Raw genomic sequence first — 18,878 nt, forward strand, 5'->3', positions numbered from 1 at the left:
GGGTCCTCTGTGTAACGTGCCAATCCTGGGTCTCTGAGAGAAATGCTGTGGCCAGAAGACCCCAAAAGACAGACACTTTAGTCAAGGCTCAGATTTCTTCCAACCAGGACAGTGGTCCCCAAACTTGGCTGCACGCCGGAATCACCAGGAGCGCTTACAACCGCAGTGTCCGGGCCGCGCCCAGACTCAGGGAAGCAGAGCATCCGGAAGGGAGTGGGCGCGTGCAGCCCGCGGGAGATCTTAGAGACCCCGGGGTTCCAGTGTGCGGGGTGCGGGGAGGTTTGGGAACTGCTAACCTGAGGCCTTTTCTTACCACGTCAGTAAGGATCCAGGCAGTTTGGCACGAATCCCTGGTTGGGGTGTGGTGTCTGACAGGATCCCTGATTCTCTCCAGAGCAAACTAGAAGCCCTCCCCTGCCCCGTGGAGACATCTGGGGACCCCAAGGGAGATCGAGATGGGCAGCGTGACTGTGAAACCTCCTCCTTGGAGCACTCATGTGAGCTTTCAGCTTCAGCCTAAGGCAGCGGTTCTCCACTGGGGTGATTTCGCGACACCCAGGGAACACTTGGCCATGTCTGAAGACCCTGAGTTTTCACGAGTTGGGGAAGGCGATCCTTGCAGAGACCAGAGAGAGATGCGCTCATCACCCTGCAGTGCACGGGACAGCCCCGCACAGTAGGGAATTATCTGGTCCAAAATGTCAGCAGTGCCGATGTTGAGAAACACTGGTCTCAGGAAACCCCACGCATGGCTCGGATGATGACTTGGGTGGAGAGGTTGGAAGCTGTGCTGTTAATCAGACTCGGGCATCTCTGAGCTTCCACGGGAATGGAGCTTTAACTGGTACTGATAAACCCTGAGTGAGCGATGGATCCAAAATGCTTCTTAATCTTGTTGAAAAGAGATTGCTTTTATTTGCACGGAAATTGCTTCTCGCCTTTTCTACTTTGAATTTGTAATGACTTTAAAACTGTAGCAGAACAGTCCCTTAGCCTCTGTTTCCTCCTCGGTGGCACATGAACAGCCATAGTCCTCACCTCCCCCGAGGGACTCCGAGGGCTCATGTGCACAAAGCACGGACAACTGGACCAGGCGCATGAGATTAGGAGGCGCTCAATACGTGTTAGCCAGGGTCCTGCTTATTGCTGGCACAGAAGTGGAAATGAATTTGCTCGCTGTGAAACTGCAGCCTTATGAAAATTCTCCAGTTAAAAGGTGCTGTGAACTCTGATTTCCTCCTCTTATGTTCACTGAAAATCTTCAGATCAAAATTGTCAGTAAGACTAAGGCTTTTCTTTGAAATGCACAGTAATTACCAGTAACTAGCATCCCATATGAGTGCTCAGGTTTGTCCATGGAAGGATTTGAAGACATTAGCTAGCACTAACTAGAATTTGGCATCTATGGAAGTCCTCATTGTCTGCTTTATTGGAGAGAGGTTCAGCATTTGGGGTAATCCACCCACCAACGAGGTGCCAGGTGTGATGAAAGTCTGTGGGTCTGAGACGTCTCACCGATGGAGTTCAACACACCAGTGCACAATTGTTTTCTAATTCTCACCTTCCTTCCCTGGACAACCAATAAGGAAATGAAATAAGAACTGTGCAGAAAGAGAAAGAATCCAGGACCCTCTGTTTGTCCACCTTTTTTGTTTCTAAGGCCTGTTAACTCTTGTCTCTGCCTCCGACAGCAGAACCCGTGCATGGAACAAACAGCTCTCCTGTGAAGGAAAGACACTAATCATTGTTCTCCCAACAGGATGGGAAGACAGCAGAAGAGCTTGCTAAATCAGAACAGCACGAACATGTAGCAGGTCTGCTTGCAAGACTCCGAAAGGTGAGAAATTCCTTTTATCAGTCTGAAATTCTGTTTTCTATGAAAACGTCTGTCTTTTTCCTGGTAAACAATGAGATGAACAAAATGAAGCTTTGGACACACGGGCTGTAGGAAGGGCATCTCTCCCTGCCCTCCAGTTTGCATACAGTTAGCGTAAATGCATCAGTTACCTATCAGTTTCTTCTTCTGTGTTTGGACTTGGAAATCATTTGGCCTCCTTACAGTTTCTGTGCCTAGTTTCCCTCCTCCCACCCCTTCTGTAATAACTGTTCCCATAAAGTAGACAGGAAATGAGAAAGCTGACTGCTTCTTTCTTTCTTAATGTTTTGCGCTCCAAGACATCATATGATATGCTCTGGTCTAGGAAACACTGTTGCTCTAAGGTTTAAGGAAACAGGATAAATATAAGTTAATGCAGGAGTGTCTTTCCAGCCCACATCATAGGAAAGTGTATCAAGAGTCTTCAAAACAGTCACACCCTTTAAGGTAGGAACTCCATGTCTAGGACTCTATCCTAAAGAAATGACAGAAATGCAGGAAATAGTGTCTTATGCACACAGATGTTCATTGCAGTGTTATTTATAATACAGTAATAAAAATCAGAAACATCAGATGACCAGCAATAATGTCTAGCAAATTGCTGTACATCTATAGGATAGAACTGTTTTTGACCACTAAAATATTTTTGAAGAGGTTTCAGCAAGAAGAGTTTAATGCTTAGGATACTCTAGGGCTTCAAAGCAGAAGATAAATTATATATATGTACATTATAATCCCGCCTGTGTTTTTAAAAAGTGCATAAAAAGAAAATATTAACAGTGGTGTTTTGGGATTTTGCTAGTGTAATTTCCTGCATTAAACATAACTGCAAAAAAAAAAAAAAAGAAACATGACTGCATTTTTTCCAAGTTCTGTATAATGCACATGAGCCTCCTACAACAGAGGTTAGAACTCTGCGTGTCTGCCTCTATGCAAATATTTTTCAGTAAAGGACAGTACAGTGCTGTAAATCTATTGTCTCTTCCTTCTGATTTTCTTACTAATGTTTCCTTTTCTCTAACTTGGCTGATTGTAAACATACAGTCTATAGTCCATATCAACATACAAAATACGTGTTAATTGCCTGTTTATGTTATCGGGAAGGCTTCTTCTGGTCAACAGTAGATTGTTAGTAGTCAGGTTTTGGGGGAGTCAGAGATACATCTGGATTTTCAACTGCGTAGGGGTTCAACACTCATAATGCCTGCGTTGTTCAAGAACCATAATCATGTAATAATTTCTCAAAAACAAACTTTCGAGAAATAAAAATACAATCCAGTCGATTACAGTGCTTAGTGGAAAGGCACTGTCCAAAATCAGCTCGACGAGTATCCCACAGAGGTCCCACCATATAAACTGGAAAGTGTCCTGGGAGGGATGATCACCTCTTAACCTCCCCAGCTACAGAGTCTGAATTTTCCTAGTGGCCCCAGGATCTGGCTGTGGTGGGGGAGGGGACGTGGGTGGGAGTAGGTGCTTTCCCAGTACCTGGAGTTGAGCTGGGAGATAATGCATCTTCACACCTTTGTGATTCGGAGTCTACGTACTGGCCACAAAGGCAGGGATTCAATGTGCCCTTCCTTCCAGAAATTCCAGGAAGAGAACAGTCTGGGGAAAATGTCCCTCGCCTTACACGTTCTTGCAGGGAATGTGTGCATTCGCTGTGGACTTGGTGTTCTCCCACTCTTCACCGCCGCGCACTGTCTCACTGTGGAGGAGAATTTGGACAAGAAAAACAAGGGGGAAGTGTTTTTGTTTACAAGCAAAATGAGAGGGGGTGGAGCCTGAGAGTCACTGTCCCCAAGTCAACAAGGAACTTTCACATAAAGTCTCCTGATCTTTAAATTCTCTTATCTTGAAGCAGTGCATCTGCCGGCACATGGAAGAATGGAGCAGTGTGCAACCCTGCAACGGGCCACATTGGCTCAGGTGTTTGCAACTTTTGACTTTGGGTGGATTTTATAGCAAGGTGCCCTGCATTTGAGGGCAGAGCCTTATGTTTATTTTATTTTATTTAGTTTATTTATTTATTTGTTTGTTTAAGAGAGAATGCTCATGTGAGCAGAGGGAAGGGCAGAGGGAGGAGAGAAGCAGACTCGCTACTGAGTGTGGAGTCTGATGGGGGGGAGGGGGCTCTATCTCAAGACCCTGGGATCATGACCTGAGCCAAAGTCAAGAGTCGGACATTTAACCGACTGAGCCACCCAGGTGCCCCCATAGAGCCTTATGTTTATAGGCTACATGTCACATATATAAGGGCAGTTTTAAGTCAATTACTCGTGATAGTGTCCATCTACAGTGAAAAGAACCTGACATCAAATCTGGCCTTCCCAATGGCTCGATAAGGATGCAGTTTTCCTGACATCAAATCTGGCCTTCCCGATGGCTCGATAAGGATGCAGTTTTCCTGTTATTAGTCCACTGGGGCGGGGAGGAGCGATTTCATTAGGCTGAACACCTTACGAGTGGACACACATGCTGGGTCAGGGATAATCGGGTTTCTCACATTCCACAGAGGACGATTGTGACCCACGTCCCACTCAGGGTGCCACCACCCGAATCTGGGCCCCAGGGTCGCCCCTGCTGTGTGTGTGGCCTCCAGCAGTCCCAACCAGCGCGCTTCTCAGAACGAAACATCTGGCAGATCTTTCTTGGCTTGGAGTGCTGCTCACCATCTCAGAGACTTCTCACAGAGCCCTGACCCTGGGAACGTGCAGCCACTCATTTTTAAGCAGAAATCAATGGCAGACCGTGGGCCCCACTCGTCTGATGGGTCACCGGGGAAACATCATCCTTGGGCAGAGTGACGCAGCTTTTCCTTAGGCTGTGCTGTGTTTATCTGCCCGTCTCCCCCTCAGGAAAGGTCCATTCTTTTTTTTTTTTTTTTTTTAAATTTTATTTATTTATTTGACAGAGAGAGACACAGCGAGAGAGGGAACACAAGCGGGGGGGGAGGGCAGGGGGGAGAGGGAGAAGCAGGTTTCCCCCAGAGGAGGGAGCCCGATGCGGGGCTCGATCCCAGGACCCCGGGATCATGACCTGAGCCAAAGGCAGACGCTTAACGACTGGGCCACCCAGGTGCCCAACAGGAACAACAATTTAAAAAGCATAGCCTACTTAGTGATGAAGTGGGAAGCAGTTTTCAGAGGACAGTATATTGTAATTGTCAATTCACCTGGTTAAGACTGATGCAATCCTCTGCTTATCCTGGACCGGAGCAATAGGAACTATATATTGTTACTGCTGTACCTTTTTTTTTTTTTTAAGATTTTATTTATTTATTTGTCAGAGAGAGAGAGAGGGAGAGAGTGCATGCACGCAGGCAAGGAGAGCGGCAGGCAGAGAGAGAGGCAGGGGATCCCAATGCAGGGCTCGATCCCAGAACCCTGGGATCATGACCTGAGCTGAAGGCAGACGCTTAACGACTGAGCCACCCAGGCGCCCCGGTCCATTTTTTTTTTTTTTTTAAAGATTTTATTTATTTATTTGAGAGAGAGAGAGAATGAGAGAGAGCACATGAGAGGGGGGTGGGTCAGAGGGAGAAGCAGACTCCCTGCCGAGCAGGGAGCCTGATGCGGGACTCGATCCTGGGACTCCAGGATCATGACCTGAGCCGAAGGCAGTCGCTTAACCAACTGAGCCACCCAGGCGCCCCTCCATTCTTTTATTTAAAAGTTAATGGCCAGGCTGGGTGCAAAGCCAGTGTCAAAGCATGACGCGCAGGGGGTCAGACCAGCACCACACAAGCTGCTCTGTGTTTGTATTTCCAATTACAAAAGCAACACAGGCACAGGGCAGGGAATCTGGGATCAGATGAAGGGAGAAAGCACGCTCAGGGCGTCCGTGCTGATTCCTCCCCAGCCGTGGGCAGGGGGGTCCTTCCCCGGAGCTGGGCTCACTGGCTGTGTGCTGAGCCCCGATCTCCTTCCTGGGCTCACCAGGGCCTGCTCCGTTCAGGAGAAGCTCCTGAGACACCCCCCCCTGCCCAAGCAGCTGAGACCCGCGAGTTTGTTTGCCTCCGTCGTTCCCTCAGAGGGCTGTTGCAGTTCACATCATGCGGTGGAGGAGAGTGATCACAACCAGTGAGGACGGAGAAGGGAAAGGAAGAGGGCAGTTTCTACTTAGGAGCATCTGGTCCCCCTGTTTCTCTCGAGGATGGGGCCGGCATTCTGGGGTGGGTGGGACTTCCTGTCCTTGCAGGCCTTGCGGACCCCCCCAAGCAGCTCATGTCATAGCACCCCCTCCCCCACTCATTGTGAAATCAAAAACTGTTCTTACATATTTCCTGACACTCCTGGGGGAGTCACCCTCTGTTAGACCCCTTTATGTGGCTCCTGAACACATTCCTGGGGAGAAGTCTGTGTCTGCAGACCAAGGGGGAGGGCCTTAAATTGCTTTGTCATTCCATAGGTTTGCAAGTGGGCTAGATTAGCAACAGAAACGCCCCCTTGTTTTCACCTCTATTCATTTGAGGAGCCTGGGAACATATTTTTAAAGAAGGTGCTCTAGAGAAGCCATGGGACTTGCTGTTGTAGAAGTACAACCACAGTCATCTCGTTGACCGGCAGGGGGCAGCAGAGCACTGGTCAGAGCAGAGGGAGAGGCTCCTTGGGTCCTTAGCACTGGGGGCTGACCTTGGGGAGAGGAGACCTTGTAGCCAGGGCCTCTGGGCAGGGTGGGGGTGAGGGTGGCCGAGGCTAGAACTTGTGGGGGCAGGAAGAACACGGGGCAGGCCTGAGCTGGGCAAGGTCTGCTCTGACCCAGTTCCCCACAAAATGACTGCGGGCGGTGGTGTGCGGGAGCCCCTGGTCCTGTCCTGCAGAGCCCACCACAGGGGTCTTTTCCCAACTGCTGCGTGCTCCGTGCCCTCACACTGGGGGCTTGATTTTCCTTCCAATTAGATTTCCATAAGCTGATATTAAAATAATTGCTTTTCTTACACTTAAGATGAGACAGAGAAGAAAGGTGACTGAGAATACTTTGGAAAATAGGAGGAAGTGTAGAGTTTGCCCAGAATTTCAAATTCAGCACAAGTAAGCTACATTTGCATAATTAAGAGTTGCTGCCCCTCCCCTGCTGGTTCTGACTGCAACCTGCCACGGGGGAAAGCCATGTCACCTCCCCATGTTCTTACCTGGCTTTGCCAGATTGCTGATGGTCTTCGTGTCAATCTGTTGATGGTTAGTCATCTTTGCTGATGGGAAAGTGAAGCTAAAGGCTAAAGGTGCAGGAAGAAAGTTAACTAGAAGCCAGGATTCACCAGGGCGTTAAAGAGCAAAGCTGTTACCAAATAATGTTCATTTAAAAGAGATTCACATGGCTAAAATTAACAAGTCAGGAAACGACAGATGTTGGCGGGGATGCGGAGGAAGGGGAACCCTCATACACTGTTGGTGGGAATGCAAGCTGGTGCAGCCACTCTGGAAAACTGTATGGAGGTTCCTCAAAAAGTTGAAAATAGAGCTACCATATGATCCAGCAATTGCACTACTGGGTATTTACCCCAAAGATTCAAAAGTAGGGATCCAAAAGGGTATGTGCACCCCGATGTTTATAGCAGCAATGTCCACAATAGCCAAACTGTGGAAAGAGCCAAGATGTCCATCGACAGATAATGGATAAAGAAGAGGTGGTATATATATACAATGGAATATTATGCAGCCATCAAAAGGAATGAGATCTTGCCATTTGCAATGACGTGGATGGAACTGGAGGGTATTATGTTGAGTGAAATAAGTCAAACAGAGAAAGACATGTATCATATGATCTCACTGATATGAGGAATTCTTAATCGCAGGAATCAAACTGAGGGTTGCTGGAGTGGGGGTTGGGGTGGGAGGGATGGGGTGACTGGGTGATAGACACTGGGGAGGGTATGTGCTCTGGTAAGCGCTGTGAATTGTGCAAGACTGTTGAATCTCAGAGCTGTACCTCTGAAACAAATAATGCAATATATGTTAAGAAAAAAAAAAGAAGAAGAAGAAGGTAGCAGGAGGGGAAGAATGAAGCGGGGGAAATCGGAGGGGTAGATGAACCATGAGAGACGATGGACTCTGAAAAACAAACTGAGGGTTCTAGAGGGGAGGGGGGTGGGAGGATGGGTTAGCCTGGTGATGGGTATTGAGGAGGGCACATTCTGCATGGAGCACTGGGTGTTATGCACAAACAATGAATCATGGAACACTTCATCTAAAACTAATGATGTAATTATGGGGATTAACATAAGAATAAAAAAAAATAGAAAAAAATAAATAAAAGAGATTCACAGTGTCTAGATATGCTAAGAACTGTTCTAGGCACGGGAGAGACCACAGTGAGCAAGAGGCAAGACTCAGGCTATAAACAAATAAGAAAAATGCCAGATGGGGTAAGTTCAGGGGTTGGCAGACAATGGCCTGGGAGCCGTAGTCGGCCCACCACCTGTTTTTGTAAATAAAACTTTATTGGAACACAGCCATACCCCTGATTCCCTACTGTCTATTGCTGGTTTCTGGATACGTGGCAGTCACAGGAGAGACCACCTGGCTCTTCATAGAGGATTGCGGCCCCTGCTGGATGTGCAGGGATCCAAACGGTGAAATAAGAGAAGGGAGGTGGGTTTTTTTTTCCATCCACTGCTCAGGGGACACCTCTCTGCTGGTGACATTTAAACCAACAAGAAAATATTGGAGAGGTGAGGCAGCCAGAGGAGAGGCTGGGGATAGCAGAGGGAATAGTGAGTGCAAAGGGCCTGGGGCAATAGAGAGCTGGGTGTGTCCCAGGAGCCAGACCAAAAGGAAGGGGGAGGGGTCTGCACTGGGGCTTGAGCAAGGTGGTCTGGGGGAGAACCGCGCCTGATCAGAGAGGGAGGTGGCTTTACAAATCTAGGTCAGGAGACTGGGTTTGGTCCAGCTGTGTTCAGCAGGCGGGAGCAAGATCTGACTCAGTTTTGCGACTTTCCCTCCGACTGCCCAGAGACATCAGGTAGAAGGTGATTGTGGTGGCCAGGCGAGATCTGAGGGCCCTTGGATGGGTGTCCAGGCTCAGTTACTTCATGAGCCATGGGCAGGAATGCAAACAGACGTCCCCATCTCTGAGTAAATATTTAAAGTGTAAGATTAAAGGGAATAAGCAGGGAAATAGTACATATCCTGCCTCCCACTTACACAAATACACTTTCTGACCCCCTGGAGGGCGGCACTGGGTTACAATTCTGATTCCTCAGGTTCCCTGCTGCTTTCCCTTCCTCTTCCCAAGCCTGGCAGCCCGGCCTGTGAGAGGCCCACAGCCAGGGCCACCCCAGGCCTCACCCCTGCGGCCAGCCACACCTGCCTGCCTGGGGAGCAGGGGACACACAAGAGACTGTTTCAGTGCAGGAGCCGGAATTTAGGAAACACCACGGTCCCAGCTCCTCACTACCCGGGTGTCACTGCTGGGAGGGCCGGAGCAGGTGGGGCTTTGTGGCCCGCAGGGGCACAGGTGGTCTGGGAGCTCCTGGTAGAGAGAGACCCCGGATGGACTTGTGTGCTCCCTCCAAAGAAATCAGTATTCTGCCGCCCTCAGAGCTAGCCCGGAGCCACTCACCGTCTTTCTGAACCTTCTGTGCATCGAAGGCCCAGTCAGCCTTGGAGAGCCACACACACAGGGTCAGGTTGATGCGGCCGCCTTCCCCAGGCACTGGTCTGGGCCCCCTCTGGTTCCTGTGCCGCCACCTAGTGGTGACGAGAGAAAATGTGTCACCCACCTGCAGTGGGGGAGAGAGTTCAGGAGCTTCTTTCGTACTTCTAAATCAAAATCGATTGTGCTCAGATTCTCCAAGGCTCTCGGTGAGCAGGAGGAGGGATCTTCCTGCAGGACCAGGTTAGGTCTCCTTAGAAAGGAGAAGACTCCTGTTTTCTTTCTTGCCTTATGGCAGATCTGTCCAGTTTGATGGAGAGAACCATTTCCAGACTTACCTCCCAAAGACAAGGTGAAGGGTGGATGAGTCATTCCCAAACAAGGCCAAAAGGATGGGGGATCATCTAGGCAGGGGAAGCAGGGAGGACCCCTGGCAAGGGCCTTTATGGGGGATCAGGGTGGGGTGTATAAGGTATGTTATTGGGAGCATTTGAGTGTCACTGGGTTAAATTTGGGGGTAAACTTGAGGCATGGCTCACCTTATTGCCCTGCTATGCCTGGGCCACTGCTCAAAGCCTGTTTGTGGGGATGTTGAGGCAGCAGGAAAATAGGAGTGTTAAAGGTCACAATACAGCTACTCAACAGGATTCTTGCCAGGGGATCAGATATCAGAGAGGGGTGAGGAATTTCATCACATAGGAAAGAGCAGGATTTTTACTAAACTGACCGAGCAGGATTCTTGCTAAAACTGAACTAACCTGGCCAAGGACAAGGCCCAAGTTCAGAGCCTTGACACAGAGCACCTCGACTAGAGTTAGGACAAAAGGAGAATCTTCATCCCCACCTGCCTCTGTTCTGGGGCTGGGCCAGGAATCAGGCAAACACATTGTCAGTGGCTTCTGGCCCCCGCTACCCTGCATGGAATTCAAAGGAGTGAAATGTACTCAGTCGAGGGCAATGTTGAGCAAGGCATAGGCATGAAGCCCCTCAGATGCCAGGATCAAGCCCGCCGTGGGCCAGAGAAGCTTCCGGAAGCACGCTGGGACAGCAGCAGTGTCCCATGGTTACCATGCCTTGAGTGTCCTCAGAGTGCAAGGGCCTGAGGGGCTCAGGCAGAGGGGACAAACACATCCTCAGTCCTGCACACAGGATAGACGTGGTGTCCAAGGTCAAGTGCCAAGATCAACAGGGCACGAGGCAGAAAAGAGCCACAAGCCAATTAAAATTGCACAGTGCACCCGGGACCCAGCAGTTGGATTACAGCCGGAAGCAGGTTTTCTGCCTTTCCCCTGTCCCAGGAAAAGGAGACAGAGGCTTCACACAAAAGAAGCATTAGTGTGTTAGTAAGCTGTGCGTCACAAAATAGGTGGCGAATGTTGTGATCTACTTGGTGAGACACCCGTGGAAGGTGATGCTCACAGAATGGGGTGACTTTAGTTCCGATGCTTCCCGTGCAGGGGAGGTGGGAGCCGGGCCTGATTTAAAGGGAAGGGAGGGAAGGGTTGGCCTTGGGAGTTAACCTAGAATGAAGGGAGGCAGATTTGCTTCAGGGGGTCAAGGGCTTATCGGCATCAGTACCCGGCATCCGGGAGAAATCCAGCGAGTGACCCATTTCTTCCAGCCTGGTCGGCAGTATTAAACCCTCAGTGCTCCCCGACCCCCAAAACCTCTGTGTCACATGGAACATGCAGTTAAATCCTAAGTTCAGATGATCATAAACGTTAGGTTTTTCTCTTATATAAATGCTCAGCAGACACTCAGAGGTCAGGTGGACCCAGGCAGTTGTCACTATGCAGGACACTCTGTGAACCTGTTTGAACACATAGCACCCACATCCAGGAGCACCCCTAACCCCGGGAACTGAAAAAGTAGCCGCCCTTTGCAGCATGCCCACCAGGGGGCAGTGTTGCGGCACGGAGAAGGGAGGTCACAGTTCCACACAGCAACTGGGGGAGGACAGGGAGCCTTCAGCAGAGCCCTGTCTGACAGGTGAGCTTGCTGGGTGGTCCGTGGAGGAAGCCACAGTGGCTCAGCGGGAAGAGAGCAGCAGGGAACCCCCCTCCCCAGGTTTGCACGTGGACGCAGTGTCTGCCAGGCCTGAGGTCACAGGAGACTGAGAGCCGGCAGTTCCCTCTGAGAGGTTCCTGCAGGGTCCCCCTGAGTCCTGTCATTTCCAGCGCACCTCTTTATTGAGCATCTCCCTGCCAGGTGCTGGGGACACCGTCTCTCCCCTCAGTTGGCTCCCAGTCGGGAGGGGGAGAGCATCCCACATCACCCTGCAGTCTGGTGGGGTCACAGTGGAGACCCCCACCTGGGCCAGAGCCTCCTGGGGAGGAATGTTCCGGGAGAGATCTCAGCAGGAGGGGTCCCCTGGATGCATGGAAGTCAATAGGTTAGAGCAGTGGGACCATCCTGGGTCGCAGAAGGAATCCCCCTGAGGCTGCACCCCACAGCTCCAATGGGCCCCTGGTTTGGAGCTGGGAGAAAGCTGGGGGTGGAAAATGAGGCTGCTTGTGAGCCAGGGGGGTGGGAGTGATGCATGATTGTGCAGCCTCGAGGTGGGATCTCCGGGTGCACAGAGCACCTGCCCACACCATCCAAAGCACTCTTGCTATGTTTGGTGTCAGCGTTCACATGTCTGTGTCTCCTCAGGACACAGATCTGGGCCCAGTCTGTACCTTCCCTTTCCATGCGTTGTGCTTTTAGCCCATGGGGGCCGTCCATAAATGTTGGTTGATGAGTGAGTGAATCCGTGAATTCTCCTGCTTCTCCCTGTAGGGCTGAGAGAGAGGACAGTGGGAAGGTTATCGGGCCCCCGGCCCCGCCACAGCATTTGTGTTTGTACCTCACGATGCCCTCCTTCTCAGCATCCGGTACCATCACAGTGCTGGGCGGAACAGGACCCCTCCACACAGGGGAGCAGGTGCCCCTGGCCAGTCTCACAGGCCGCCCTGGGTTCTCTTTTAAAAAATCAACAGCTTCATAGGAGTTGCTCCATCCTTCCTTGTGCACAAAATGCCACGGACCTGGGCACGTCCCTGGCGACAGAGAGCAGATTGGTGGTTCCAGGGGCTGGGCAGGGAAGGAGGAGTGACCGCAGATGGCTGTGGAGCTTCCTTAGGTGATGGAAATGCTCCGGAACCAGAGCCGGGCTGGTCACACGCTGTACATGTAGTCACGCCTCAGAGCTTCAGTCCACTTTAAAATGGCTAAAACAGGGAATTGTATGTTATTTATACTTTACATGAATTTTTTTTTTGTAGATACGATGGGACCATGGGTAAGAATCGTAGGCCAGGGTACAGACCTCAGTTACAAAATAAGCGCCGGGATGCACAGGACGAGACTGCAGTTAAGAGCACTGCATTGCATGTTTGAAAGTGCCTAAAGCAGTAGCTCGTAAAACTTCTCCTCACGAGGAAATCTCAGATCAGGAAGGACACGGCGAGAGTTCCAAACTGCAAGAACCCACATTGATGGTTTGCTCAGAGCCTTCTCTTGTTCTGTGACGAATTCTCCCCCTTTCATCTGTGTTTAGGATGCTCACCGGGGACTCTTCATCCAGCAACTGCGCCCCACGCAGAACCTCCAATCCAGAATCAAACTGAAGCTGTTTGGCCACTCGGGCTCTGGGAAAACCACCCTGGTGGAGTCTCTCAAGTGTGGGCTGCTGAGAAGTTTCTTCAGGAGACGCCGGCCCAGACTCTCCTCCACCAACTCCACCAGGTTCCCGCCCTCACCCCTGGCATCCAAGCCCGCAGGTAGGCGCCCCCGCCCCGGCCCCTGTCTCTCCGCGAGGCGCTGGCTTTTGTGCTGTCCCATGTCAAGGTCTAGGGTGAGTGGTGGCTTTGTGTTGGTTACCTGGCCTGTGGTGACCAGATCTCACTGTCTTGTTAGCTTTAGGTGTGGGCCCTGTGTCCACCCCCTTCTTGGCCTGCACTTGCAGATGGCCCAGTAATAGCAAGGCAGGGCCTCACCGAAATCACACAAAGGTCCAAATTGCAAATGTACCCATCACAGAATGGTGTTGTGTTCTACTCTAAAATGGTTAATATGGTGAATTGTACATTATGTGCACTTTACATGAATTTATTTTAGATACAGTGGGACAGGGTAAAACGTATCTGCTACATGGATAACAGTCACAGACCAGGGTACTCAGCCCTTGAAGACAAAACTCACATAGACAGATACAGGTTCCAGACTACACATGTAATATTGGCCCCAGGGTGGGTTGTCCCCCTTAGGCTTACTTCTTGGAATGCTGGGCACACATAGTAACTCAAGAACACAGCAACAAAATCTGATTCCATCTCTGTGCATCTCAATGTTGGTTGGTGGTTTTGAAAGGGGCCCTAATGATGTCATGGTTGGTTCATCCACTCACGTGAAGCCTGACTGGGAGGAGGACTTTGCTGTCTTCCCCCCACCTTCTTAGACACGGTTATGGGTGGATTCATGTCCAGAACTGCAGTGTGCCTGTCTTTCCCCGCCCCCCCTGCACCCCTAGGGAGAAGCACCACAGAGAACACTAGGAATTGGGCCATCTGGGATGTTGTTTCTCCCCAGTCCCCCTGAGTGAGGGAATTCCATTTTGCAAAGATAAGAATATAAGCCTCCAAAGAGTTTCCTCAGTCTCAATTTTGTGCAAGGATTCATTTTCTCTACATGATATTACAAGGTGTCCTATCAATTCTCCACATTGAAAACAATGATTGTAAAGTTTTGTTTCGCTGTGATTCCCTCTCTCCATGAGGGAGGGTGTCTGGGGAGCGGTCTTTGGGGCTGAGGGACACTTGACTGAGAGTTATGTGCCCCTTTCAACTTCTTTTCTCTGAACAGCAGTGGACTTGAAACCAGGTAAAGATAAAATAACCACAACGGATTTATACTTAGTATGAGTACAGTGTTGCTAACACATAGTGCGAGTACTTTCTGAGCACAGGGTGCCAGGAACTGGACAAGATGTGGTATGTGTGACGCCTCCCTGAATCCACGCAGCAGCCTATAGGGCATCTCCCCAGCATTTTCCTGGTGCCTAGAGGGCACCCAGCTGGGAATTCATGACATGTCTCACTCATAAGCCAGTGCTTAGTGACGATGCTTACAACTCCATCTGTGGTCGGGGGTTTTCAGGCACACAGTGGCCACTGTCATCCGTAATTTGGGCTCAGTTTGGAGATGCAAGATGGGTTTCACCTTCTCTGAAGCCAGCAGTCTTCTGTGTGTGGATCAGGCCAGTGTTGCTGAGTGTGTGTGTGTGTGTGAGAGAGAGAGAGAGAGAGAGAGAGAAAGAGGGAAAAGGAGAGAGAGACAGAGAGATCTACTTAGATCTCTGATCTGGAATTTCTCTAAGTCCTCATTGGCTATGAAGATTATGCCCCAGGAACCCATGAGCTAAACTGAACCAGCCACAGACAGATATTATCTCCTGCTCAACCCTCACCCCTCAGAAGTAATGTCTCCATTCATCTTCCACATCTGGAAGAATCTGGAAGTAGATTCTTGATAAAATGTGGCTCGAGAAGGCCAGACTATCAGCCAGGGTCACGAGTGTAAGGGCTTCAGCCAGGGCTTAGGGAGACTTGGTCATGGGACTCAGTGACAGAAGGTTGTGTCAGGACAATGTCCGCTCTGGACCAAAGAAGCCGCCCCGGCTGCAGTCAGCACAGAGACACAGCGGGTCCCCCGGGGAGGCCGCTTCTCTTGTTCTCTCGACACCCTTGGTTCAGAGCTGCGTCTCCAGGCCAAACCCTCAAATTTCTGTCAAAGTAACAGGTTAGTGGGGCCGGGCTTCCCCGACAGGACTGTTAGGAAGTAAACACTGCTCTCTCTTGTGTCCCACGTGAGTCCGTTCCAGAATCTTCCTGGTCTCCCAGCATCCCCGAGGACGCTGGCTTTGCTCCCAGAAGGAGCCAAAAGGGGAACCCCTCAAACTGTACTCCCTTCTCCTGGGAGCGGACGGCCTTGTTCTCTCGGGAGGCACAGGTCTGCTCTCCGTGGTCACTTGTGTAAAAGGAAGTCCCCTCGGGGATTCGCAAGACCGAAGAAAGTGACAAGTTCCGCAAAGACCCGAGAGAAGGCCAAGGGGACACCAAAAGGATGTCTAGCCTGCAAAGTGGCTGCTCTCTGGGGAAACCGCAGTAAAACCTGGAAGCCAGGAAGCGTGGAAGGCAACGCGTGTGGTTGACACGGTCTGTGCTGACCTGGGTTCGGGTCCCGCACACGTCATCTCACTGGATTCTCACAATGTTATGAGGTTGTGTCATAACCCACTTCAGAGAGAAGTGACCCGGGGCTCAGAGACATAACGTGTGTCTGCCTCAGGCCCAGGCGGCTGCCGCGCTGTGTTGTGTGCAGGGGGGGTGGGGGTGGGGGTGGGGAAAGAGGATTAGCAGCCAACATTCACACCTCAGAAGATTCCACTGAAAAGTTGGGTTTGGGTTTCCTGTGGAAAATTGGAAACTTCAGCCACACTGGGGTCACATTGCTGCCTGAGGCTGGTTAGTGGGGAGGAGGGTGGCTGCCCCGGACAGAGGGGCACGGGCTCTGCATTTCACCCCCTCTCCCCCGAGCCCCTCACCCAGAGTCCCATAGACCAGGCCAGGGGGCTCAGAAGCAGGCTGCCCACCCGCATGTGTGAAGTTTTGTCCTGTGACAGAAATGACATCTCAGGGATGCACTGGAGTGTGTGACCCTGGGCTAAGGTGCCCCCAGTCTATCCCAGAGGTGGAGTTCAGTCCCAGATCTGAGGCCCAGAGCCCGGTGGTCTCGGGGGGCCTAGGCAAGCAGGGGAGGGATGGGAAACCCCACAGGGGCCCGTGTGGCTTCATGCCCAGGGGGCCGCTCTGCTCCAAGGCACGGGGCGAGTCTCCTTCCAAACAGTCCCTGAGGCGACAGGACTCACCCGCAGTTAAATGTAGACGTGCCTGAGGTCGGGGAAGAGCCGGGAGCTGCGCCTGCGGGCCGTGGAGCAGGTCCTTGTCCGGCCCCCCGAGGGGCACACAGGCCCGGGCTGAGGGGCGCCCGGCCGGAGGCAGCACCACGTGGAGCCTGCCCGTCCTAGAGCGGCCGGCTCACCGGTCACGTCCTGATGCGTGCCGAGCAGTATTCAGGCGGTGCTCAGAAAAGCAGACCATGGCGCATGGGAGATGCCGTGGGAGCCTCCCCGGGGAGATGGGGTTGGGGGGTAGGATGGGTGGGGTAGCTGTGGCCTCCAGGGAAGGAGGGCTGGTTCCAAACACAGCCGCACGGTCACTGCCCTGTGGCTCTGCCAGGGCCTGCGGGTCGTGCTCTGCTCCCTCCCAGGTCACAGCTCTGGTCCCCCTGAGCCCCGCGAGAATGGCCGGCCCGGCTCCTTTCCCCGGGACAGAGGTCCCCGGGGGCACGTTTCTATCCCTCCGACAGCAGGCCGTGGGTGCGCCTTAGACACCGGCCCGTGGCGCTGTCGTCTCCTGAAAATGAGGGCGGGAGGGCCGAGCCACCGGGCAGGACGCAGGAGCGGGGGGCCCGTGTGGACGCTGGCTGCCTCCGGGTGCAGCCACTCCGGGCCTGGGGGGGTCCCCCCCACACTGCTTGTCCGGCGGCCACACACGTCCGCGCTCTGTGGCCAGTGGAGGGTCGTGGCTGGCGCACTGCGGGGCTGCAGCAGGAAGGACATGCCCGGAGCAGAGGGGAGCGGGTGTCCAGGGGGAGCGCTGCAGGGGAGGCGGCCTGCTGTCCCCCCGGGGAGGAGCTCAGGGGCAGGGGTGGCCCCTCCACCGGGCCTGCCGCTTGTCACCACTAGGGGTCGGCAGTCAGCAAAATCCACGATTTCTCGCTATGATTTCACGGTCTCCCCGTGAAATTATTATTTTTATGAGACTGAACACGAGCTCTGTCCTAATGAGAACTCCGTGAGGTTCGGGAATGCCTGACATATATCAGATCCCGTCCGCTCTCCCTGGACAGACCTGCTACTGTGTAGAATCCTTTTGCAGTCAACCTGACACAGTCTCATGGACCAGAGTGGGATCACTTCATCTGCATCTGTAGGTCCAGGTGGGGACATTAACGGAAGGACAGTGTCATGGGCAAAAGTCAGGGGAACATCCCAGAGACGGTGAAGCATCCAAGGCCTGGGATGGAAGGAAACCATTCCCTCCTTGGGGCGGAAAGACGAGGAAGATCCTGTCTTGAGAAAACTGGAGCCCAGGGGGGAAGCCGCCCACGGGGGGGCGGACGGGAGTCTAGAGTCACAGACACACAACTCGTGTCAGAGAGGCAGTGAGGAGGGAGGAAGTACCTGGGCCTTCTCCTCCCCCCGCCCAGCCTGTCCAGTGCCTCCCGTTGGCTGACCCCAACCAGACGCCAAGTGGCAGGGGCGCCCCGGAGATGCAGGGTCGGCCTCTGGGGGACCGAGCAGCGCAGGAAAGGGCTACGGAAGGTGCAGCAGACCGGAAGCATCGAGGCAACATCCCGGACCCACTGCCACACAGCACTCGTGCCCAAAGCAGCAGGGGGTGGGATGAGAGTGTCCCGGGAAGGGACAGGGCGTGGGCCAGGGGGGAGGGGAGCAGGACACAGGCTGCCCTGGTCTCACCGCCTCCCGTCCACCTGCAGTGTCCGTGAGCATCAGCAACCTGTACCCGGGCTGTGAGCACGTGAGCGTGAGGAGCCGCAGCATGATGTTCGAGCCGGGCCTCACCCGAGGGACCCTGGAGGTGCTGGTGGCCCCGCCCCAGCACCCACACTGCACAGCTGACGACCAGTCCACTAAGGCCATCGACATCCAGAACGCTTATCTGAACGGTACAGTAGCCCGCCCGCCCCCCAGGGGAGCACTCCCCTTTCCCTTCGCCAGGACTGTGAGTCAGACCCCTGCGGGAGCCTGTCCCCCTGCACCTGTCACAGCCCCCAAGGACGGAGGAGGAGCCGCACAAAGCGACCTTAGGACTGACCCAGTGAAGCCAGGCTGGTTAATAGCCCTAACTAGTGAAACTAAACCCCATGCCCTCCCGGGCACCTAGCAAAGCCCCAGGCACGCAGTAGGCGCTTAATAAATGACTGTTGAGTAAATCGTTTTCCGGGCACCTAGCAAAGCCCCAGGCACGCAGTAGGCACTTAATAAATGACTGTTGAGTAAATCGTTTCCTAAGCAGAGCAAATCATACACTTGGATTGGAAACCTCATAAAATTCAATCCCACTAGCAGTTTGACAAGTGCAAGCGTGAGAAGAGTTATCTTGAATACATCGACACTCGTGGCTGATGCTCTGCTGCAGGCGCGGGCCATTTTCTCCACAGGCAAAATTTCACGTGTGTTCTTTGCCCTCAAACATTTCCAAGGGGGTGAAGCTTCAGATGTTACCAGGGAAGGTTACTTTCTCCAGCAACCGCTGTGCCCCCTATGTCGCTCTCCCCAGCC

The 18,878-nt window shown here is 52.5% G+C and overlaps 1 protein-coding gene across 11 annotated transcripts in view; it reads left to right on the plus strand.

Annotated features, from left to right (window-relative positions):
• The window catches only part of DAPK1 (death associated protein kinase 1), a 180,180-nt gene that overhangs the window by 148,272 nt on the left and 13,030 nt on the right, over nucleotides 1-18,878 (plus strand). For 10 of the 11 annotated variants that reach the window (XM_064579640.1, XM_064579635.1, XM_064579634.1 and 7 more), the window contains 3 exons: nucleotides 1,760-1,837; nucleotides 13,011-13,233; nucleotides 18,074-18,262. In XM_064579640.1, coding sequence (XP_064435710.1) covers nucleotides 1,760-1,837; nucleotides 13,011-13,233; nucleotides 18,074-18,262 — 490 coding nt within the window. Of the gene's footprint in view, nucleotides 1-394; nucleotides 1,217-1,759; nucleotides 1,838-13,010; nucleotides 13,234-18,073; nucleotides 18,263-18,878 lie in introns of those variants that run through there. The other variant, XR_010407790.1, reaches the window with a different exon arrangement.

Source organism: Mirounga angustirostris, unplaced genomic scaffold (genome assembly GCF_029215605.1).
Source record: "Mirounga angustirostris isolate CCGP_5_RB_7025 unplaced genomic scaffold, mMirAng1.0.hap1 SCAF_15, whole genome shotgun sequence".
Taxonomy (NCBI): domain Eukaryota; kingdom Metazoa; phylum Chordata; class Mammalia; order Carnivora; family Phocidae; genus Mirounga; species Mirounga angustirostris.